Source organism: Thamnophis sirtalis, unplaced genomic scaffold (genome assembly GCF_051295495.1).
Source record: "Thamnophis sirtalis isolate CommonGarterSnake01/CBP01778 unplaced genomic scaffold, rThaSir2_p1.2 scaffold_7, whole genome shotgun sequence".
In the NCBI taxonomy this organism is placed as follows: domain Eukaryota; kingdom Metazoa; phylum Chordata; class Lepidosauria; order Squamata; family Natricidae; genus Thamnophis; species Thamnophis sirtalis.
Genome location: NW_028261387.1, coordinates 2618337 through 2643336, shown reverse-complemented (window position 1 = coordinate 2643336; position 25000 = coordinate 2618337). Strand labels below are relative to the sequence as shown.

The window sequence follows — 25000 nt, the reverse complement described above, 5'->3', positions numbered from 1 at the left end:
CTGACTTTGCTTGTCAGCAGCTGGCTGGGGAGGTTGCAAATGGTGATCACAGGATCCCTGGGATGCTGCAATCATAACAAGCACATGCATGGTTGCCAAGCACATGAATTTTGATCGCGTGACTGTGGGGAAGGCTGCCACTAGTCATAAGTGTAAGGACCAGTTGTCAATTTTTTTATTGCTAGCATAACTGTGAATCTTTTTAAAATAAAAAAAACTAGCAGACGCTACCTGTAAATTCTTTAGTGCGTGTGGTTTCATCTCAGCAACTATTATAATCAAAGCAATATTTAAAAATCTCAGTCTCAAAAGTAAACGTTATGACTTTAATCTGGCTGAAACTACACAATAGCAATCAATAGCAATAGTTAGACTTATATACCGCTTCATAGGGCTTTCAGCCCTCTCTAAGCGGTTTACAGAGTCAGTATATCACCCCCAACAATCTGGGTCCTCATTTCACCCACCTCGGAAGGATGGAAGGCTGAGTCAACCCTGAGCCTGGTGAGATTTGAACCGCCGAACTGCAGATAACAGTCAGCTGAAGTGGCCTGCAGTACTGCACCCCTAACCACTGCGCCACCTCGGCTCTTACACCTTTTACAGAATAATTTTAGTATTTATCATTAAAGTAGTCTTCAATCAAGCAGTCATGAAGCGCACGCATGTGACCACTTTACTTAATGAACACAATCCCTGCTCTTCCTGTTGTGGTCAACCATGTGAGTCGCTAAGCAGAGCAGAGGGTTGCCTCAGGGCCTGGGGCAGGCCTTAAGAGATCTGGTGTAGGCCCAGGCCTGCACTGGACATCTCCTTTGACCAAGATAGGTCCTTTGATCAGTCATAAGGGTAGGAGAATTGCCAAGCATCTGAATTTTGTTCACATGGGAGCAGGGGTGCTGCGGTGGCTGTAACTTTGGGCCCAAGTCATAAGGTCCCTTCATTCAGTGATGTCGTAATTTTAAACAGTTGAATAAGCTGCCATAAATCGAGAACTACTTTTTTTAGAGATTTAGAGATTTTATTAATATTTGGAACACAACCCTCAGAAAACTCAATGCAGATGGGAAGGAATCACACAACTGCAATTAGTGACTGCATCAATTGTGTCCTGGTTATAGAAAGTGTTAAATTGTCCCATATTTTCCCCACCCCGAAGTGATAACGTGAAGGAATGGATATGATGAAGTTCCTGTGGCCAATTCCAACCTTAATTCTCTTCCAGTACTTCTAGAAATCAGAAAATGTGAGATAGATAGATAGATAGATAGATAGATAGATAGATAGATAGATAGATAGATAGATAGATAGATAGATAGATAGATGATAGATAGATGATAGATAGATAGATGATAGATAGATAGATAGATAGATAGATAGATAGATAGATAGATAGATAGATAGATAGATAGATATATGATAGACAGACAGACAGACAGACAGACAGACACCAAATAAGGTTAATATCCAAGAAAACCATAACAAAATATACAAAAGGAAAAAGGAGTGGATATAGCACATTCTACAGAATAACTTTCTATGAAATTTAATTGTTTTTAATGCACTGAAATAATGTATTATAGACTAATACTAAATATTAAAACTGTTCATATTTGAACACAAAACTTTTATTTAAACTACATTAAATGCAGCTAAGAACTTATCATGGATAAATTAACACCAACAGCTCAAGTTCACATTTTAAATATATACATTTTATATATATATAAAGGACTATTACCTTTCCTTGTAGCTAATAAAAATTTTATACAAATTCTGGTCACTTTTGCTTACAATGGATTCATGAATATCTTGTGTTAAAGTTCTGTGTATTTTCACCAAATCCTGAAACAGAAAAATAAACCTTTTATAAGAATCTTCAGTCCTATCATATCAGCTTTTCATTGTAAAGTTATTATTTTTATACGATGAAATACAATGATTATATTAAATCACACTAGAAACTAGAAAGTATTATCATTGTGGTTATTAAAATGAACATTTATTTACCGTAAATTTACTGGTATGTATTTGTTATATAACCCTTAAAAAATTATAAATTTAAAAGTATATTGAGTTCACTGTCACAATTTTTAAGTCAACTGGGCACATTAAACTTTATTCATAGTTAATCTATCTTGGATTAAGGATAGGATAACTTCACCCTATCTTCTATTGTGAAGGCATTAATTCTCAGTCTCTTTCTTCCCGGACCCATGGTTGCATAGGAAGACTTGACTTGATCAAAATAAACTCAGAAAATATCTAAATTCCATTTTAGATTCCTGGCTGCAATCAGGTTTCATGTCCAAATATAGGGACATGGAGGAAGTTTCGTTTACCTTTGTAAATTTAATACTAATGTCTTGCTCCTCAAATGCTAAATAGACTGTAAATTTCTTACTATTAACTAAAGCTCTAGTCCACACAACTGAGTCATAAATTCAAAAGCTTGTTAAAAAGAGCCGAGGTGGCACAGTGGTTAGGGTGCAGTACTGCAGGCCGCTTCAGCTGACTGTTATCTGCAGTTCAGCGGTTCTAATCTCACCGGCTCAAGGTTGACTCAGCCTTCCATCCTTCCGAGGTGGGTGAAATGAGGACCCAGACTGTGGGGGCGATATGCTGACTCTGTAAACCGCTTAGAGAGGGCTGAAAGCCCTATAAAGCGGTATATAAGTCTAACTGCTATTGCTATTGTTTGTTCCTGTTTTTTCCACTTGAAACAAAATAAATGTGCATGTTGCCTAAAACTTTCTTTTTCTACAGGACAAAAACTGCCTGCAAGGATGTGAATGTGTAAATGCTCAACGCAACACCTATCAGAAGCCTCCTGAGGAAAGTTGTTGAAATTTTCCTGGCAGGAGACACAATTTTGAGACAAAACCTTTCGCCAACAGACAAGGAATCTATTGATTGCTGACTAGCAGCTTCTAACGCAGAGAATAGAGAAGCCTTGGGTATTTCCCTTGACATCATCACCCTAACTGAGAAGAACACTTTCTCGGTGGTGTTTTTTTGAAGATTTGACTTTGGTTTTTTTTTATTTTTTAAGGCAGGATAAACAACCCAACCAGTGTATGAGAGGAGAAATTCTAAACACAATGGAAAAGAGAATAATGGGATAATGAATCCCTTCACCCACCTATTATTAACCCTCTACGTAAAAAGAAACAAACTTGGCTGAAAAAAAATGGATTTTAAGTACAATTAATTAACTAATTCATTCAAATCCATCAGTTCATTTAGACAAAAGTTATCAATTTGCTTAGTATTGTATTTTTTTTTCATGGCAAAGAGTTGGCTCTCAACTTCTATCTTAAAAAATGAAACTCATTCGCAGATTAGGGGAAAGGATAAATATCATCCCTCCTCTACGCCACCAAGGGTTTGGAGGTGACATTTTAAAGTAACATTCTAGTGGACGAGTAAACATATATCAGTAAACCATCTGCTAGCCTTGTCCTTAATTCTGTCCTTTTATCTTGGACTAGGTGAAGCCAGCAATGGCTCATCAACGGAGTCTCCCAATTCTATATTTTCCTGGGCAATGGCATCAAAGCACCCTGATCTGAGTGGTTTTTTTTCCTGGGCAAAAGAAAGCTTAACACTTTTGTTGTTGTTATTCCCTTTGAAGCTTTCTATGAAATGAAAAACGTGTTCATTTCTTCCAAACCTCTCTGTAGGAAGCCTTACTCTTCTCCTGGTAAACTCTTCCTCCTTAAGAAAGTGGGCTAGACAAAGTAAGGAAGTGGGTATGTGAGCAGGTAGGAGTAATAGATGAGCTACAATTTCCATTCCGTTGATAGCTCGTCTATCAATTCAACTGTTAAGTCTCAAAGGATCCTTTCTGTACATCCTATTTGTCTTCATTCTACCTAAATTCTCCAGCAGTGCCTTGTAGACAGTCTTCACATGAATATCACAACTTCTGGAAATATTACTTACAGGAATGTTGATGAATACCGTTTCAAATTCTGATGGCGTCAGAAATCTTTTCAATGGCACCATAAAAAACTGTAAAGAGAAAAACACAGGGACACAAGTAATATTATACATTTTGCCCAATGGAACCTCCTTTAGCAATAGCAATAGCAATAGCAGTAAACTTATATACCGCTTCATAGGCCTTTCAGGCCTCTCTAAGCGGTTTACAGAGAGTCAGCATATTGCCCCCAACAATCTGGGTCCTCATTTTACCCACCTCGGAAGGATGGAAGGCTGAGTCAACCCTGAGCCGGTGAGATTTGAACCGCTGACCTGCTGATCTAGCAGTAGCCTGCAGTGCTGCATTTAACCACTGCGCCACCTTGGCTCTTTAGGGGTGCTTGATATCCGTGTCTTGTTTTAAATATACACATCTTAGAACACCTTATCATTTGATCAAATTCCCAACCTTGCACATTAAGCATTAATTGATAATAGCAATAGCAATAGCAGTTAGACTTATATACTGCTTCATAGGGCTTTCAGCCCTCTCTAAGCGGTTCACAGAGTCAGCATATTGCCCCCAACAACAATCCGGGTCCTCATTTTACCCACCTAGGAAGGCTGAGTCAATCTGGAACCTGGTGAGATTCGAACTGCCAAATTGCAGGCAGCCGACAGTCAGCAGAAGTAGCAATAGCAGTTAGACTTATATACCACTTCATAGGGCTTTCAGCCCTCTCTAAGTGGTTTACAGAGTCAGCATATCACCCCCAACAATCCGGGTCCTCATTTTACCCACCTCGGAAGGATGGAAGGCTGAGTCAACCTTGAGCCAGTGAGATTTGAACAGCCGAACTGCAGAACTGCAGTCAGCTGAAGTAGCCTGCAGTACTGCACCCTAACCACTGCGCCACCTCGGCTCTCTCTGATAAAAACCAAACTTCTGATACATGAAAATGATTTTCCTCTGATTAATTCCTATGGACAGAAGGTATAGCCACTGTAGTTTTGCAGTAAGACCAAATGATCCAGTCCTGCCAAAAGTTAGCAGTAATAATTTAAATAAAATTACATTGCCCCGGGTTTTATAATGGATATTTAAGGAGGTTATAAGTGATTCCTCCACTGGGTCATTGTTTATGTATGCAGCTTAGCAATAAAAGGGAATATTCGGAGCAAAGTTCATCTTGGCAGCAAACTCTTTTGTCGTTTTTTGAAAACCGCATTATTGTCTTTTGTCTTGGATGTTTTCCTCAACGAAAATATCACTGTGCATGAAAATTCCCTTTTATCTCAATCAGGGTTTCTCCACCTCAGAACTTTGAAGAATTCTGCGAGTTGAAGTCCACATAATTTAAAGTTCCCGAGGTTGAGAAACACTGATCTAAATCATTTAATAGCTTGAAACTCATTCCGCATCAGAATATTCCTGACAAATGGCAGAATCAGTACTGTAATTTCCATTGAGAGATTACAAGGGAGTCAGGAAGAAGGTGGATTTTTCAATCTTACATTTAATTATTTCTCAAGCCATAAAGTTATGAAATTGATTATTGAGTATGTGTGTGTATGTATGCATGTATGTATGTATGTGTGTGTGGGGGGGGGTGTATATATATATATATACGTGACCCGACAAAAGCGTGCACGACAAAAGCATGCACGACAAAAGCGCGCCGACAAGACTGCGTCGCTAAAACCGCGACGTCATCACTGCGACATCATCACCGTGGCGACAACAGCGCGGCGACAGAAAGCCGATTTAAGTTAAGGTAAGGGTTAGGTTTAGGGTTAGGTTTAGGGTTAGGGTTAGGGTTAGGGTTAGGTTTAGGGTTAGGTTTAGGGTTAGGCTTAGGGTTAGCGTTATGTTTAGGGTTAGGTTTAGGGTTAGGGTTAGAGTTAGGCTTAGGGTTAGCGTTATGTTTAGGGTTAGGTTTAAGGTTAGGGTTAGTTTTTGATTGCTAGAAGGCGTGGATTTGCCCTCTGCGGTTATGTCGGCGCGCTAGGGTCGCATTTTGCTTAGCACTTCGGACGGTGCAGTTTTCGTAGATTTTCACGGGTGTAGGTATGCTGGCCTTGTTGTATTCGGGTCTTTTCCCGTGTAAGATTGAGATTGTCTTGGCAACATTTCGGCGAGGTATGCCATCTTCAGGCTGGTATATATATAACATTAATGTATCCAACAGTCAAATTTAGAAAGTTGTGGTAGATTAGGGATCTCGAAATGCTTCAACACTGAAACAGTTCATTCAATTATCTGGCAAGTTTAACAAACTTTTTCACATGTGGTTTGATCCTCCCAAATTCAGTTGTCACTGATTGCATTGAAAAATTGACTGAAGGATTGTTTTAAAAAATGTCTTTAAAAAATTAACTGACATGATGGACTCACTGATAGAAATACTGCAGAGATTATCAGATGTTCTGTAATAGTAATTAAGCGATCCAGAGTTTTACTTAAATAGAGAAAACCTCTCTACTCTCTGTTGAGAAGTGAATGGGGGGGTTGTTGGGGGTTTTGACAAAAAGGATGTTTCATAATTGGACAATGTGATCATCCAGGGGGTGAGGAGAAAAGGAAACTATTGTTTAACTAAGCAAGCATTTGCATGGGGGAACCCAGAGTTGGTTTCGATTCTTTAGTACCAAAATGGTGTATCCAATAAACTTTTTACTTTTGGAAATTCAAAGCTCCTGAGAGTGTTTCTTTATTTTGGCTTCATTAGTTGGACAGTTGACACAAGGAGACTGTTGAGTTCTAGTTCTGCCTTGGACATACAAGCTGACTGGGTGACTTGGGGCGTGACCCGTCAAAAGCACGGACGACAAAAGCGCGATCGACAAAATCGCGCCTTTGACGTCATCACAGCGCGACGAAAAAGATCGAAAAATTCAAATAAAAATTAATAAAAATTAAATTAAAGCAAGCCGATTCACATAAAGGTAAGGGTTAGGTTTAGGGTTAGGGTTAGAGTTAGGTTAAGGGTTAGGGTTAGCTTTAGAGCGTTAGCGTTAGCGTTAGGGTTAGGTTAAGGGTTAGCGTTAGGTTTTTCGTTACTTTAACGGTTAGGTTTAGGGTTAGGTTTAGGGTTAGGTTAAGGGTTAGGTTTAGGGTTAGGTTTAGGGTTAGGTTTAGGGGGGCTTAGGGTAAGGTTTTCGCTTTATTTTTACATTTTTTGAACTTTTTCGTCACAGCGCGCTTTTGTCGAGCGCGATTTTGTCCTACGCGCTTTTGTGGTGGAACCGACTTGGGGCAGTCACTCTCTCTCAGATGGGAGTATAGGAGGAGGAAGGAGTATTGTATATTTTAAGAGCCGTGGTGGCGCAGTGGTTAGGGTGCAGTACTGCAGGCCACTTCATCTGACTGTTATCTGCAGTTCGGTGGTTCAAATCTCACCAGCTCAAGGTTGACTCAGCCTTCCATCCTTCCGAGGTGGGTGAAATGAGGACCCAGACTGTGGGGGCGAAATGCTGACTCTGTAAACCGCCTAGAGAGGGCTGAAAGCCCTATGAAGCGGTATATAAGTCTAACTGCTATTGCTATTTTCACCACCTTCAGTTATTTATAAAAATAATAAAGACAGGATTTTTAAAAATCCAGATAAATCTAATACGTTCTTACTTTAAAACAACTGAGGAACTTGGATTATGTCAGGTATTGAATATAAATAAATTTACCAAATTTTATGCGCTGCTTTATCTTTGTGGCCCAGTGGTGGGAAAAAAAGAGGGATTGGGAACTGGTCTCAAATTCCCTCTGATCAACACTGCTGTCCTTTAGAACAAAGCAAACTCAGAACACTTTGAAGAAACATTTCAAATGAAGCTGTTTCATTTCAAGGTCAAAAACTAAACATGTTTTCTATTTTGTGCACACCTCTGCTAGGTTATACATCCTTGCCTGAAACTTCTCTGCTCTCCTATCTCCCCTGGCAATAAGTGGGAAATGAGTTCCTGATTGTTTTATCACATCAACTTTACCTTTTCGATTGATTCCAGGGTTTCGGTGTATTTCTCTTCAGTCTGTTTTATTTCCGAAAGACAGCAAGTTCTTATGTCATTCTCAGGACATTTCTGCCAAGTCAATAAGAGTTTACTTGAATATGAGCGCACTTCTGGGTATTTTTCAGCCGGACCGTATTCCTCTACCAACTGTCAGTGATAGTCAGCATCCTAATCTATCTTGTTGTGGATCTGAACTCAGCAACATGCAGCACATCTGCCTTGCCCCACATCTCGCCAATTTAAAGAATAATCGGAACAGAATCTCTCCCAGGATTTCTGGAAACACAGTAAATGGCTTCTGGCTCCCACCGTATCCTGTGTGGACCCTTTGAATTGTGAGAAAAGGCTGTGGCAGCGGATCTAAACCCAGCTTTCACTGGTCAGGGCATCAATCAATTAAAGAAATGATAGAAGGAAGAGAGAAAGAACCACAACTTCCAACTGTGGGAGTTTGGGGGAAAATTCTGAGGGAAGAACTGACATAGTTTCATGTTTTAAAACTTCTCAAATGAGAACGGGAGATTTTTAAAATGCTGTGATATGTTTATTATCAGGCAATTTAAAATCGCACTCACTTAATGGACCAAGTAATGGAGCAGAATGATGACAGACCAAAATATTTTATGTGGGGAAAAAAAGAATTTACCAGGTAGATGACAGTGGAAGATTTTTAGGGAGGAAATTGGGGCCAAGTTGCCAATGGCTTTAATATGATTAACTGGCTCTTAACACTCCATCGGAAATCCATGGGACTGAAATGGGTTTAATTTTGGATGATGGCCTAAATATATTACTGCACTATTATTTTTTTTGTGCCCATCTGAATCTTTTGATAACTCACTGCTTCAGCTTTCATTAGGTCTTCATACACTTCACCTCCTTCATCTTCCCCGTAGACGCAATCATATAGGTCTTCATCTTCGTTCGCTCTTGTTTCACTAGAATACAATGTGAAAGGAGGAAATTCAGAGCACATAACAAGACCTACTTAAAAAATCTAGACGAGTATCACAAAATAATGTATGGGTTCCCCCTGATCTCCTGTCCATTTTGAGCACCGCTAGGAGGCAGACTTAGAAACCAGTGGTGGGATTCGATTTTTTTTTTTTTTTACTTCTGGTCCTGTGGGCGTGTTTTGGTGGGTGTGGCAGGAGAAGGATGCTGTAAAGTCTACATTCCCACCCCACTCCTGGATACTGCAAAATCCCCATTTCCTCCTTCCGATCAGCTGAGAATAAATGAGGGTATGGCCAGTCAGAGGTGGCATATAGTGGTTCTCTGAACTACTTAAAATTTCCGCTATCAATTCTCCAGAACTGGTCAAACCTGCTGAATACCACCTCTGTTAGAAGCAGTTGGCTTGGCTTTAGTTGAGTTGAGTTGAGTTTATTGGTTTTGTATGCCACCCACTCCCGAAGGACTCCGGGCGGCTTTAGGTTGCTTAGATCACCTGAACACTAAACTCAGAGGTGGGTTCCTACCAGTTCGCGCCTATTCGGTAGAACCGGTTCGTCAAATCTACCGAACCGGTTAGAAGAGGTCCCACCAGTGGACCCGGAAAGCAGGCCACACCTACAGAAGAGGGTCCAAACTTTTTTGAAACCCACCACTGGTCCTTGGATATGATTATTCTACACTATCATGCTCCTATTTATAAAACTCAGTGCCTCTGTGAAAGGTAAGGATGACTACTGCGTTTCTGGTGCAATCAGAACATTGCGTGTGTTGAAGTTGTTTTAACGCAAACCAAAGATGCCTTTTAAAAAACAAGTTTGCATCCTATTCTTATGCATGCCAGTGCTGTGTGTGAGGTAATTTAAGGTGGTTCTGACAAGTGTCGTCGGCATCTTCATATCCGGTCACATGGGCGGCAAGCCACTCCCATCCGGTCACATAGGCGGCAAGCCACTCCCACAAAGGAGGCCACACCTACAGAGTAGGTTCGAACAATTTTTGAAACCCACCACTGACTAAACTATGATAAACCTTAACTGTGGCCAGTGAATACAAGAAATCTAAGTAATCATAATTACTATCAATACATTGCCCCTAGGTTCAAAGAAGACAACAAGCTAGGATAGAACTTTTTTTTTAAATTTCTTCTCTCATCAGTACCACAAATGTTCTATAAGATTCCAGGTAGGCTTCACATAACAATAGTAACTGGACTAGAATTTCTTGAATTGCAATCATCTGACCTCAGAGGTGGTACCATGGCTGGAAGTTCAAGGACCAAGTCCTAGATGCCACTTGTTCAGAACCATCACATGGTCGCTGAAGAAGCAGTCGTTATATTTAAGGTTACCGCTATCTATTTTACATTATTCACTATTAAAAATCATTAACAAATGTTGATTGTTACCTAATTTATGACAGTGGTACTAATTCATGAGGCCGTGGATATCATGAAGACCAAATTTGGAAGTAGAATATCTTGATTTTAAGGGTATGATGGAAGATCAAGCTTAAAAAAGGTTTAAAACGCTTATTTTTGTCCTTTTTTAAAAAAAAAAACAGAGGATGGATGCCAAGATCCTTGTTAACTATCTTAAAAGGCTATTAGAGACCTCTGGAATGGCAAATTTGAAAAGTCTTCATTGGGTGAGTTTATCTTCAACTCTGAATAAAATAAAAATTGATTACAAACTTAATGACTTAAAAGAAGTTAAAGTAAACAGCAAAATGCTAAACGAAATATTGTTCTCCATAGGATCGGCATAATGTCAACACCCAACAAATTAGAACCCAAAATGAATACACAATATGACCTACTCTATTAAATCTGGAAGGCCTTTGTATATGTCTTCATCATTAACACTCTCTTCAGTGGGAAAGGACCTATGGGGACAAAAAACAAAAAAAAGTTAAAAATTCATAAAGAACAATCTGATTTAATCATATTATTGTTGTTTTCTGTGCTTTTTCTTTTGCTGCTTTTGTGAATCAGCCAGAGTTATCATAGATAAGAGTGGGGACTATATAACTCCTTTATTTGGAAGAATGAATGAATAAATAAATAATCATACAAATAACTTGGAATGCCTGAGCAAGTATTTCATTTTTCATTTCATCTGTATATTGTATATTAATGTGTTGTGGCCCAGCAGGAGCCGTTGGAGCTGCCACCAGACTCCGACAGCGAGGGGCCCTATGAGTTGGCTCTGGAGGATGTGGAGGACCCTGGACAGGGTTCCGACTCTGAGCAGGGCGCAGAGAGACTGGTTGGCCATCAGGTGGCGCCTGAGCCTTGGACCAGTGGGGAGTAGACAAGGGAGAGTGATCCAGAAGCCAGCAGTGAGTTATTCCTGGATGCACGCCATCGAAAAGCTACTCAGTGTCAGGAACAATTACGCAATTACAGGAGGTAATTGCGCTCAGCTGGTGGTCATTAGGCTCCTCTCCAGACTATAAAAGAGACTGCTTGTGACACACCCCTTTTGCAGAAGTCAACGCATTGACTAAAGAGAACGTAACTAACTTGGCAGGCTGGATTGCTGCCAAGGTTTGTCTGACTTGCTGCCAAGGTCCTTATCTGTTTGTTTGCTTGGCTTTTAGCCACCGAGATTTTGGCTTCTTGCTATTAAAAGTACATTCTAGTTAAGCTTGTCTCGGCTTTCATTACTGGACAGAGGAGGGGGTCAGAACATTAATGTAACTAATTTCAATCAGATCATTTGGTTCTAAAATGTAACTTTAAAAGAAGTGGGATTACTTTGAAACAAAATGATTTGCAATTCATTTTCTAAGCAAACATTTGTATTATAGACAAAAATCAATGGTTGTTTTTTTAAAAAAAATTCCCAACTGTATTGTACCTTATTCCAGTGCCTAAAGCAATCGGGGTGCGAGAAAGTTTGGATAAAGTTTCTATAACCTGCAAAAGGGATGGAAAACACTGATTTAGTCACAAGAAAAAAAAATATTTCAAGCATCGTTTAAATAGCATACATTAGCTCAGCTACAAAGAGAAGGCATATGCCATTTCTACTTAAAATATTTTTAGACGTAATACTGATTTTAAATGAACCTGGCACAAACAGCTTAAAATGAAATTGTACTATGCTTTGCCTATTGTTAAAATGAAATTGCAATACTCATAAATCATTTGGATCCCTTTTATGAATATGAATAAAATGAATTACTAGTTATTTAGTTAATATTTGATAACCCATTGTCATCATTTAATCTTAAATTTGATAATTAAATTAACCTTGAAATTTAGTTAATGTTGGATCATTTGATAATAATAATAATAATAATAATAATAATAATAATAATAATAATGACTGATTATAAATTGCGGCACAATTCAGTAGCACAAATGATCCATTGGAATTTGTGCAAAAATTATAATATTAAAACAGCCACAAACTGGTGGGAACATCAGCCTGAAAAAGTCACCGAAAATCAGATGGTCAAGATCTTGTGGGATTTTCGCATACAAACAGACAAAATACTGGCGCATAATACACCAGACATCACACTGGTTGAGAAAAATAAGGCCACAATCATAGACATCGCAATACCAGGTGATAGCAGGGTCGCCGAGAAGGAACATGAAAAAATCGCAAAATACCAGGACTTAAAAGTTGAAATTCAACGACTATGGCACAAACCAGCAGTGATAATTCCAGTGGTAATTGGCACACTGGGTGCTATTCCAAAAGCACTGGAATTACATTTAAAACAGTTAAAAATTGACAAAATCACCATCAGTCAAATGCAAAAAGCCGCACTGCTTGGATCTGCACGCATATTACGAAAATACGTTACGATGTCCTAGGCCCCTGGGTGGGGCCCAACTAGTAACCAATGCCAAATCCGGCGAAACAACTGGCCGCTGTGATACAATTGTATAATAATAATAATAATAATAATGTAAAATATTTTACTTTCATATTTACCATAATTCCCTGAAAGTGACCAAAATGCACAGGCAGTTATAATAATTGATTTGAGAATAAACCAGACTTAATTGAATGGAATATAACAGCTATACTCTATACAAGTAGTCTTTGACTTACAACAGTGACTGTTAAACAATTACGAAGGCGCTGAAAAAAGTAAGTTATGGCCGTTTTTCACACTGATGGCCATTGCAAGATCCCCATGGACACGTGATGAAAATTCAGATTCTTAATTTCACCCACATAACACCTATCCTCCGCGAGCTGCACTGGCTACCTGTTGATCTCCGGATACGCTTCAAGGTGCTACTTGTCACCTACAAAGCCCTACATGGTAGTGGATCTAGATACTTGAGAGACCGCCTACTGCCAATCACCTCCATTCGACCAATTAGATCTAATAGTTTAGGCCTCCTCCGAGTTCCATCTGCCGGTCAATGTCGACTGGCAACCACACGGAGGAGAGCCTTCTCGGTGGCTGCTCCGACCCTCTGGAACGAACTCCCCGTGGAGATTCGTACCCTCACCACCCTCCAGACCTTCCGCACAGCCCTCAAAATCTGGCTATCCCGTCAGGCCTGGGGTTAAAGACCGTAACCCACCCGAATTGTATGAATGTTGTGCTTTTAATGATGTACTGTCTTAGGTGTTAATTTGTTTGTTTCCCCTCCCTTCGGGTTGTAAGCCGCCCTGAGTCCCCCCCAGGGAAAAGGGCGGCATATAAATAAACTACTCAAACTCAATTTAAGAATTTAAGAATTTAACCAATGTCTCTCTTAGCAACAGCTCAATTGTGGTTATAGATCAAGGATTATCTACAATTACATCAAAAGGAGGGTGATATCCATGGACACTAATGTCGTAAATACCTCCCTTTGATATTCATCCAGTTCCTTTTAATTAAAAAAAACCCTAACAATGCTCATATTTATCCATGTATTATTATTGCTTAAAAAAATAATCAAACATTACTTAAATTAATAAGTATTAAATAGGAAACAGCATATTGAAAACCAGCTTTCTCTTATGCAATGGTAGAGAAAATCCTGACCACCCACTCTGGTAGGTCTAATGATCTAATCATTCATGTTAGTGAAGAAATATTAAAGTACTTATAGTCGGAGCAGCTGTTAATTTGACGCAAATGACTTCTCTCTGAATTATCATTCAACAGGCAGATAGTTCATTCAATATGCAGATTTCTAGTAGAGAAGGAATCAGCATCAAAAACATCCTTAATGCTGCTGCATAATTAGCAGATTACTGTATTTTATTATCAAATAACAAAAGAGGGTGGGGGTAGGGGTTGTCATTACAAGTGGGGAGCTAACAAAGGAAAAATGAGTTGATACTAACCAAATTACCAATTACTGATTAAAATTAATTGCCTCTAAACAAAACAACCTCATTAATAAAATAAATGCTGTAAATGCAGAGGAAGAATTCGTGTGTCACATTTTTATCCTTCCATGGTCAAATGTGATTCTCATGATGTTCCAATTATTTTCCCTCAAACATGCAAACCGCCCACCACAGAAATATGCAAGTACACATATACAAATACACAGAGAGACTTATCCTTATTGCTTGCATATGAAAAACAAGAATTGGATGGGATAGCTATACTGCGTGACCCGACAAAAGGGCGAACAACAAAAGCCAGACTGCAAATGCACAATTAGCCTCTTTAAAACCCCTCCTACCCTTACATGAAACACAACCCCCCCAAATAATCAGAACAGAACACACCTCCACCCAATCAGGACACAGCCAAGCCCCCACCCAATCAGTTCAAACCCCCACTGGCAGTTAAAAGGAAGAAACAGCCGAGATCTCACATTGCTCCTGGAAGCACCAAGCCTGAAGTAGCCTGAAGATGACGAATGAGACTTCGTCGAAACTTCGCCAAGACATCTCCAATTCTACGCAGGAGAAAACCTGAATAACTAGAGACCTACATACTAACACCCGCGAAAACCTCAGAAAACATATATATATATATATATATGTTTTGAGCCAAGGTGGCGCAGTGGTTAAATGCAGCACTGCAGGCTACTGCTAGATCAGCAGTTCAGTGGTTCAAATCTCACCGGCTCAGGGTTGACTCAGCCTTCCATCCTTCCGAGGTGGGTAAAATGAGGACCCAGATTGTTGGGGGCAATATGCTGACTCTCTGTAAACCGCTTAGAGAGGCCTGAAAGGCCTATGAAGCGGTATATAAGTCTACTGCTATTGCTATTGCTATTGCTATATATATAGAAATTTCTATATTTCTATATATATAGAAATAGATCTATACTAGTCTCCCTTTATTTATTTATGCTGATAAATAAATAAAGGGAGACTAGTATAGATCTATTTCAAGCTATTTAGCTCTCATCAGCTAGCCATACCCAAGTTTGGGAATCGAACCTGTGACTTTAAGTGTGTGTGTGTGTATATATATACACACACACACCACTGCTTCATATATATATAAAATTTTATTTTACTTTACCAAATGAAAATACATGGTTTTCCTCGACTCACCTAGAGTAAAAAAAAAAATGCTGCTTAATTTCTACCTAATCACCAAAAGAGGGCGCTAAAGTACAAACCATTCTCAAGCTTCACATCAATATCCCAACAACACACAGCACCGCAACACAATTGACCTCAGTTTATGCTAAGATTTTTAAGATTCACACTCTAATAACAACATGATTGTTGAGATACTGTAGCACAGAATACAACAGAATAAGAAAATGCAGGCAGTTGCCCACTGATTTAAAATATAAGTTGCCCACCGATTTAAAATACAAAATCACTGCTATGTTCTACAAAAATCCGCTATAATTGAGGCAATTTCTGCCAATTTGACAAACCCCAAAGGTTCTCCTTTTATTTGACACTAAGCCAGGATCTGGTGCGAGCTAGGAAAACAAACCACATAACGTTGCTTACTGATTTATAGTCAAAACCCCAAAATAATAATAATAAACAAAAACACAACAAATGCACAATAAAAAAGCAAGCATGGAGAAAATGTTCCAATATAGTTGACCTTATCCATGCAGCCCCCTAAAATAAAAACAAACCCCCAAATTTTACAATGGCCTCAGCAATTGAGCAGAATTCTCAACATCGATATTATTACTATTTCAAAGACTATAACCCAGATTTTTAACTTTAAAATGAAAATATCTATATTTTATACAAAAAAAAACAACCACTGTTTAAACTTAAAACTTTAATAGGATTTGTATGCCGCCCACTCCCTAGGGACTTATTTATTTATGCATTGAATGTATTTATTTACTTAATTTATATTGCCGCCTATTCACCCGTGGCGACTCAAGGCGGCTTACAGAATAGAAAACCCACATTTAAGACCATAAAAACTAACAAAAAGAATCAAATAAATTAATATAGTACAATATAACAAAATAAGTATAGCCTTTTCTCAAGGGTCAAAATAAATCCCAAAAAACTATTCTACTAAGATGGAATTCCAGCACCAAAGGCCTAGCATCAAAGGTTAATTATTTCTAGTTCTTGCAATTCCTGTTGCTAATGACCCTTGTTAAGAGATCTTAATGACTCTTAATTTCAGTCTGGGGAAAGTACCTATACTGAGAAATTCCCGGGAATTCTGTAAATAGACTACAAAGGGACTCAATTATAAGGCACTCCATTATGTTCAAGGCAATTTCTATTTCTACTCCTGGAAATGCGAAGTTATAAATAATCTTTAGAGACTTTTATAAGCCAGGCCAGGTAAGAAGCCAACGCAGAGTAATGGCTTGAACAAATCCAAGAATCTTACTCACTTCTTCACCACCATTGACAATATAATTAACCTAGGCAGATGCTATTGGATGATATAGTGGATATTTCAAGTACCCAATATATATTTAAGCACAGGTAGTCCTCAACTTACAACAGTTCATTTAATGACCATTCAAAGTTACCATGGCACTGGAAAAGTGACCTGGCTATTTTTCACAGTCATAACCTTTGCAGCATCCCTATGATCGTGTGATCAAAATCCTGACTCATATTTATGACCGTTGCTGTGTCCCGAGGTCATGTTATATCACCTTTTGCGACCTTTTCACCAGCAGTCAACGGGGAAGCCAAATTCACTTAACAACCAGGTTACTAACTTATCAGGTTACCAACTTATCAACTGCAATGATTCGCTTAACAATTGTGGCAAGAACGCTCATAAAATGGGACAAAACTCACTTAACAAATGTTTTACTTATCAATAGAAAATTATCTCTATGTATGTATATATGTATGCATGTGTGTGTGCGTGCATATATATATGTGTGTGTGTGTGTGTGTGTGTGTATGTGTGTGTATGTGTGTGTATATATATATGGAGAGAGAGAGAGAGATACAACCCCCGGTTATTTATCAGCACAAATACAACACACACACACACACACACACACACACACATATTATTTTTATACATACATACATACATGCATACATACATACATTGCTCAAAATGGGATGAAGCTCAACAGAGCCGAGGTGGCGCAGTGGTTAGAGTGCAGCACTGCAGGCTACTTCAGCTGACTGCAGTTCGGCAGTTCGGCTGTTCAAATCTCACCGGCTCAAGGTTGACTCAGCCTTCCATCCTTCCGAGGTGGGTAAAATGAGGACCCGGATTGTTGTTGGGGGCGATATGCTGACTCTGTAAACCGCTTAGAGAGGGCTGAAAGCCCTATGAAGCGGTATATAAGTCTAACTGCTATTGCTATTGCTATCTGTTCTTTCCAGAGGTGGTATTCAGCAAATTCTACCCAGTTCAGGAAAACCAATAACAGACATTTTGAGTAGTTCGGAGAACCATTATATACCACCTCTGACTGGCCCCACATCCCCATCTATTCTCTGCCTCCCGAGTCCCAGCTGATTGGGAGGGAATGGAGATTTTGTAGTAACCTTCCCCTGGAATGGGAAGGGAATGGAGATTTTACAGTATCCTTACCCTGCCACGCACACCAAGCCATGCCATGCCATGCCCACCAAGCCACGCCCGCAGAACCAGTACAGAATCCCACCTCTGGTTCTTTCTCCCAAAATGTTAACTTCCATTAATAATTTTCTCTTTCATTCTATTGTGCTCATCATATTTGTTTGTTTGTTTATTAAATTTAATAGTATAAGGTGACTCTGAGAAACTTATAATTACTTTTCTATCAGAATCTCTGCCGAAAATCTTCCTATCCACTGGAATCTATTTTCTTCTTCTTGTCTCTCTCACCCCCCCCTCCCTCCCTCTTCTTCCCTCTCTGTGTTACACAAGTATACCTTTGAGTCAATGTTGTTTACTTGACAAAACTTTTGGAAGTAGTTTGTCATTGTCTATACCAGAGAGAGAGGGGGAAGGAGGGTGGGAAGAGGGAGGGAGGGAGAAAGACAGACAGACAGACAGACAGACAGAGGACCAAGGTTACCTAGTTAACTTTGTGACTAAGAGACGGGACAAGAACTGACAATCTCCCACTTTTTGGCATGATGCCTTAACCATTACACCAAATTGGTTCTCCACATTCATTATCTAGTGAACACCTTATCCCCATAGACTTCAATCTGCATGAACTTCTTGTTTCCAAAAGGCTTCCATCACTACCCTAGCAATTTAGCAAGCCCATGAAGGAAGTATAACACTGTACTGTTTTAACCCCTACAATCACTCATCAACGGATTCTTATAAATTACAACATAGAATCGTTTCTGAACGGCAGCTTCAGAATTGTTGGCAAAGCCATTTGTTCTTCCTATCGAATGATCTGACCCCTGAAAAAGTTATAAATCGTGTCCCATAATTTAGCAAATGACACGTTCCAACTCCAGATACAATGTATCTATTCTGTTCAAACCAGAGGTGGGTTCTCACCAGTTCGCACCTATTTGGTAGAACCGGTTCGTCAAATCTACCGAACCGCTTAGAAGAGGTTCCACCAGTGGACCCGGAAAGCAGCCACACCTACAGAAGAGGTTCCAAAATTGTTTGAAACCCACCACTGGTCCTTGGATATGATTATTCTACACTATCATGCTCCTATTTACAAAACTCAGTGCCTCCGTGAAAGGTGAGGATGACTACTGCGTTTATGGTGCAATCAGAACATTGCGTGTGTTGAAGTTGTTCTAACGCAAACCAAAGATGCCTTTTAAAAAACAAGTTGACATCCTATTCTTATGCATGCCAGTGCTGTGTGTGAGGTAATTTAAGGTGGTTCTGACAAGTGTCGTCGGCATCTTCATATCCGGTCACATGGGTGGCAAGCCACTCCCATTCCGTCACATGGGCAGCAAGCCACTCCCACAAAGGAGGCCACACCCACAGAGTAGGTTCGAACAATTTTTGAAACCCACCACTGGTTCAAACAGTTCCTTAACGCATTTGTTGGTAAGTTACATAACTGTTAACTAAGAGTCTACAATATTTCCAGAAACTTCACCAATATGGTGCTAAAATGAAAACTGCACTTCCAGACATCTGCAGATGTATTTGCAGACACTGTAACTTTCATGACAGTTTTCCTAATAGTGTGTGGGAAGCAGTAAGTTTATAAAAAGGAGTTGTTTTACAAAAGGTATTACAATGCATAATTATCAAAGTCCACCATTCTGCATTGTGAAGGTCTTCAGAGAAATGTCATTATACTTCTCAATTATTATGGTACCTTTTAAGATTTTTGGGGGAAAAAACATTTTACAGCAATTACATCCTGTAACAAGCTTGTTCCCTGCCATGCTGACTTGCTCCATATAACTTTGTTTATCAAAAGCAGCCCTTAATATCACACAGTATGTCTAACAGAGGTGGGTTCCTACCAGTTCGCACCTATTCAGTAGAACCGGTTCGTCAAATCTACCGAACCGGTTAGAAGAGGTTCCACCAGTGGACCCGGAAAGCAGGCCACACCTACAGAAGAGGTTCCAACATTTTTTTGAAACCCACCACTGACACACACAAACACACACACACACATATACACAGACAGACAGACAGACTCACACAGAGAGAGAAAGAGAAAGAAAGGAAGAAATAAATAAAAAAGAAAGAAAAAGTGAGAGAGAGATGAACGAAAAAAAGGAAAAAGGGACAGAGAAACAAAAGGAAGGAAAGAGAGAGAGAGAGAGAACACATGGCAGGCAAGCCACTCCCACCAGGTCACATGGCCGGCAAGCCACTCCCACAAAGGAGGCCACACCCACAGAGTAGGTTCCAAAAAAAATTGAAACCCACCACTGACGTCTAACAAGTGCTCGTATTTACAGCTTATTTATCGAAGATATTGGCTACTGAGTGGTAATTAAGTCCCATGAAACTGCACTGGAATCAGCTCTTGTGGAACAGCCAAGTTTTATATGCAAAGATCTAACATATCTAAAAACATACGTAAATTAATCCCCAGATACCTACGAAAGCACCTATGTATAAACTCCACTTCTGAGCAATAGCAGTTGCATTAGTAATACGAAAATGGCGCTGAACGCTTTGAAGCAATAACATAAAAATAAATACAGTCAGAGATTTAAATGTACAATATGCTCATAAACAAAGTCTTGAGAATGAAATCAAGGTTGGCAATCTTTCAGAGGGTGAGAACTGGTATACTTTATATGATCACAGGATATAATAAAACCATACTAGAAATGCTTATGAAAATAAGATAGGAAAGGGCCAGCATCATTACTTTTGCAAAACGTGTGAGAACTGTTAATTCAAAAGAAAAGCAATTAATTAAACTATTAAACATGATACACTAGAAGTATGCAAAGATTCCCCCACCCCACCTCCTCTTTCAGAAAGAGGAGGTGTGGGGGGAGATAGTGGGATCGCTGCTTTCTGAGCTTCGTGCAGCAAGGATCCCCCTATCCTACTATTTTATTTTTCTTTATGTACGCTGACAGCATATTCACCAAAGACAAACAGTGGATTATGGAAGGACACAGGAAACTTGATCAAATCTGAGAAAGTATCCATGACTGAGCAGAAAATAATTACATCATGACTTGACCAATGAAGAAGTCACATTAGCATGATTCATTTGTCTGAAAATATGACTGACAAATGAAAAGATTCACGCCAGAATGAACAGACAAACATTCCACTCCAAATAATTCTGGTGCATCAAAGAATGACACCGAATGGCTCGGAGGGACAAAGAATCATGACTTGGTGATCAAAAGTCAAAACACCCATTTCTGATGAAAATATTACGCAATGTTATGACCAGAAAATAATATTCCCCAAATCAAACGATAATCAGAGTAAAATTATCTCTACAACACCCTTCCAGACAGGAAGTAAACCTGTAATAATGTCTGGATTAATTGATATTTGCTGGTTAAGAGTCCAGTACATTGTCTTACTGAGTAGCATGGGGGGGGGGGGGAGGCTACTTAATTCATCTCCTCATTCAACTTTTTCTCTAATAATGTAACATCTAGTTCTAACATCTTTCCATCTGCCTTCAACTAGTGGGGAGTGGACAGCTTAATTGTCTATGAGTTTTCTTTCACCTGCCCCAAGAGTAAAATACCATATAGACTGCTATTTTCTACCTTCTTCAGTTACAACAATTAGACAGGAAGTTCAGGATTATACAGATTATTTTTTATCTGTATAACCTATAAATGAGTCACTGCACAAACAAAAATAAATATTGTAAATAGTGAATGTTAATATTAACAAGGCACACAGCCAATGTGCAAATGTGAGCTAGAAAAGCAGGGATGATTTCCTCCCTTTAAGCTCCGAATGTTATGGTACACTCAATATAATAATGTGGGCTCAGAAGAAAAGGCTCATTTCCAAAGGATTTGTGACAGTCTTGCTCAGATATAAGGAGTGGCTTGGCTCTGCGGTGCAAAGGTCCAACTGCAGGGAAATTCTTATGAACTATCAGTGGCAAATTACATTCATCCCAGCATCATGGGAACGGGGACATGCAGTCACTAGAGGCAAGGGAAGCGGGGCCACACCAGTCTCCTGAGGGAAAGGAAAGAGTTTTAAATAATTTTTTTAAAATAATTAAAGCCAGGTTAGTTGCTACCAGATTTCAAGTCACAGTGGCTTGGTGTCTGCTCTCAGTGTTAACTATAGGAGGAGGCCAGAGAACTCGGGGCCTCCTTTGCATAAGGAATTTTTTGCTTAGTTAAGAAAGAGTTAAGAAGCAAAAAATTCCATATGCAAAGGAGGCACTGATTCTCCCGCCTCCTGATCTGGGAGCAGCCAATCATGTCTTGCACTTGAGCGACTGCGCAATCGAGGGTGATTCTGAAGAGGTTGCTCTGGGCCGCCAAGCCGTCATTTCTTCAGCAGCAATTTCTTCTCTGCCCGGCATTTTCTACTGGGCGGCTTGCCCCGGCCTGCAGCCAGCCCACTACCGAGCGGGGAGGAGGAGGAGGAGGAGGAGAGCGGTGAGTCCTTGTGCCGGCCGGCCGGCGGGGAGCAGGTCGGACGGGGGGGGCTGGTTGGCTGGGGAGGGGGGATCATAGTAATACAACCTGGAGTGAGGACATGAAGGAAGGTTAGTGACTGAAATGAAATAATCCTATTTGTCATTCTGAATTGATTTTCCAATGCAATCCTGCCTTTGAGTCAATGTTGTCCTTCTGTTGACTGTCCCTTCAAGTTTTTTGGCACTGTTTTGGAAGAGGTTTGCCTTGGCTTCCTCTTAAATCTGAAAGTGGCTAGCCCAACTCACCAGCTGGCTTTTGTGCCTAAGGTGGGATTAGAACTCACAGACTACTGGTTTCTACACTGACGCCTTGATTACTTCACCCAACTGGCTTTCCTCTCTAATACTGATGTGCACTAAATTGAGTGTGCAGCTTCTTTAGAACGGGAGGGCAACATTCCATTCCATTCCATTTATTAGACTTGTATGCCGCCCTATTCCCAGAGCAGTGGTGGGTTTCAAAAATTGTTGGAACCTACTCTGTGGGTGTGGCCTCCTTTGTGGGATTGGCTTGCCACCCATGTGGCCGGATGGGAGTGGCTTGCCGCCCATGTGACCGGATATGAAATTATGAATTAGTACTTAAGTCGGTCCAAGTAGCTATTCAGAAACTCTGGCATTGAAGCATACAAGTCTTAAAGCTGTCAAGTTACAAGATCCTTGCCCGTGGTGGGTTTCAAAAATTTTTGGGACCTCTTCTGTAGGTGTGGCCTGCTTTCTGGGTCCACTGGTGGAACTTCTTCTAACTGGTTCAATAGATTTGACGAACCGGTTCTACCGAATAGGTGCGAACTGGCAGGAACCCACCTCTGTCCCGGAGGGACTCAGGGCGGCGAACAGACATATGGGGAATGGGGGGATACAAAAACAACGGAACAAGACAGGATACAAAGACAAGTCAAAACCACGCAACAATCAGCAATTCGAGTGGGGCTGGGAACTCATCAGCCCCCGGCCTGCCAGAACAGCCAGGTCTTAACGGCTTTGCGGAAAGCCTGAAGGGTGGGGAGGGTCCGAATCTCCACGGGGAGATCCTAATAATGTCCTCCACAGGACATTCCTAATAAAACCCTAAAGGTTTCACATTTTTCATCCTCTTTGGTTACTCACAAATTTTGGTATCAGGGAATGAACATGTTCACATACACTTTCTTCAAGTAGTGTGAATAAATATTAAATACAGTTAAAGATGTAATAAGTTTTCCAATACGGGGTTCAGATAGGTTGGTTTTACCACCTCAATACAATTAGTGAAATTTTAAGACAATACATTTGGCTTTTCAAAGGAGGCAGCATCCGTGCTGTTCTTCAATCAGACCTGAAGGCATTTGTCAATGACCTTTCTTGACCAAGAAATGAAAGATTGGTTTTTTTTTCTTACTGCTATTAGCATCTTAAATCTGACTCTGCAGTTTTAACTGCTGTAAACTGTTCTTACAACAGTTAAGTAAAGGTAATTTCCATTTTTAAAAGCTTTAAAATACAACAAATACAATATTCCCCCTGATGACTTATTCTTCTCCATTTAGAGCAAACAAATTCTCATAACTGAGAATTGGCGAGGTGGCGCAGTGGTTAAATGCAGCACTGCAGGCTACTTCAGCTGACTGCAGTTCTGCAGTTCGGCTGTTCAAATCTCACCGGCTCAGGGTTGACTCAGCCTTCCATCCTTGCGAGGTGGGTAAAATGAGGACCCGGATTGTTGTTGGGGGCGATATGCTGACTCTGTAAACCGCTTAGAGAGGGCTGAAAGCCCTATGAAGCGGTATATAAGTCTAACTGCTATTGCTATAACAAAGACAAAAAGTGAAGAAGACAAAAGCTTGTGCCACCGCCTTCTTATACAGTTATAAATATGTATATATAAACATATAAAACCCATTCTACAGAAAGTATTTTTAAACCCTTTCCCTTATTGATCATTTGGAAAAATATCCTTCACAGATCTCATGACATAATTATATCGAGTTGTGCCAGAAGCAAAGATCAGACCTAGCAGAAATGCTATTAAAAGTAACCTCACTGTATGGGGGCAGATACACTATTTTACGTCATCACAGCAAAATCAAACACTCAGATTAATACTGTCTTGGTATATAATGTGTTTGACAGTTGATTCATTACAGCAGTGCAGTTTCGGATTATATTTACTAGAAAAATATAGTGGAGGTCAGTTAGGTTAAAGTTACTTAACCTGCTGCAATTCTAGATATAAGATACAGTTATTTCACTGGCGTTCAATATACAGCAGGCCATATTCAGGTTAAGTACAGATTATTCTTCTTTAACAAGCAGCCAGGAAAAATAATTCAACTCACGGAAAATGTCTTTTTAAGCTTAATACAATCAATTGGTTCTATTGAAACCAGCATGGAAACCTGAAAAGAGGAAATTTCAAAGGGATTGTGATTTAGAAATCCATAAAAGGCTTTTCAGAAATCTGGAAATAATGTATCAGCAGGTAAATGCCGAAAATCTTTATTTAGTCCTTCTCGCATACAAGCAGTGAAAGAAGCTTCCATAAATCACTTTAAAATTTGTACAAAACCAATGAAGGTTATTGAGTAAGGAAACGTCAACATTTTAAAGATATTAGATATTAGAGCCGAGGTGGCACAGTGGTTAGGGTGCAGTACTGCAGGCCACTTCAGCTGACTGCTATCTGCAGTTTGGCGGTTCAAATCA

The 25000-nt window shown here is 39.8% G+C and overlaps 1 protein-coding gene across 3 annotated transcripts in view; it reads right to left on the bottom strand.

Moving 5' to 3' along the window:
• The window catches only part of VAV3 (vav guanine nucleotide exchange factor 3), a 184597-nt gene that overhangs the window by 110707 nt on the left and 48890 nt on the right, over positions 1–25000 (bottom strand). For all 3 annotated transcript variants that reach the window (XM_087719208.1, XM_087719209.1, XM_087719207.1), the window contains exons 3-8: positions 11748–11806; positions 10705–10770; positions 8774–8870; positions 7909–8001; positions 3946–4014; positions 1742–1845 (exon numbers count right to left, since the gene is read on the bottom strand). In XM_087719208.1, coding sequence (XP_087575334.1) covers positions 1742–1845; positions 3946–4014; positions 7909–8001; positions 8774–8870; positions 10705–10770; positions 11748–11806 — 488 coding nt within the window. The remainder of the gene's footprint in view (positions 1–1741; positions 1846–3945; positions 4015–7908; positions 8002–8773; positions 8871–10704; positions 10771–11747; positions 11807–25000) is intronic.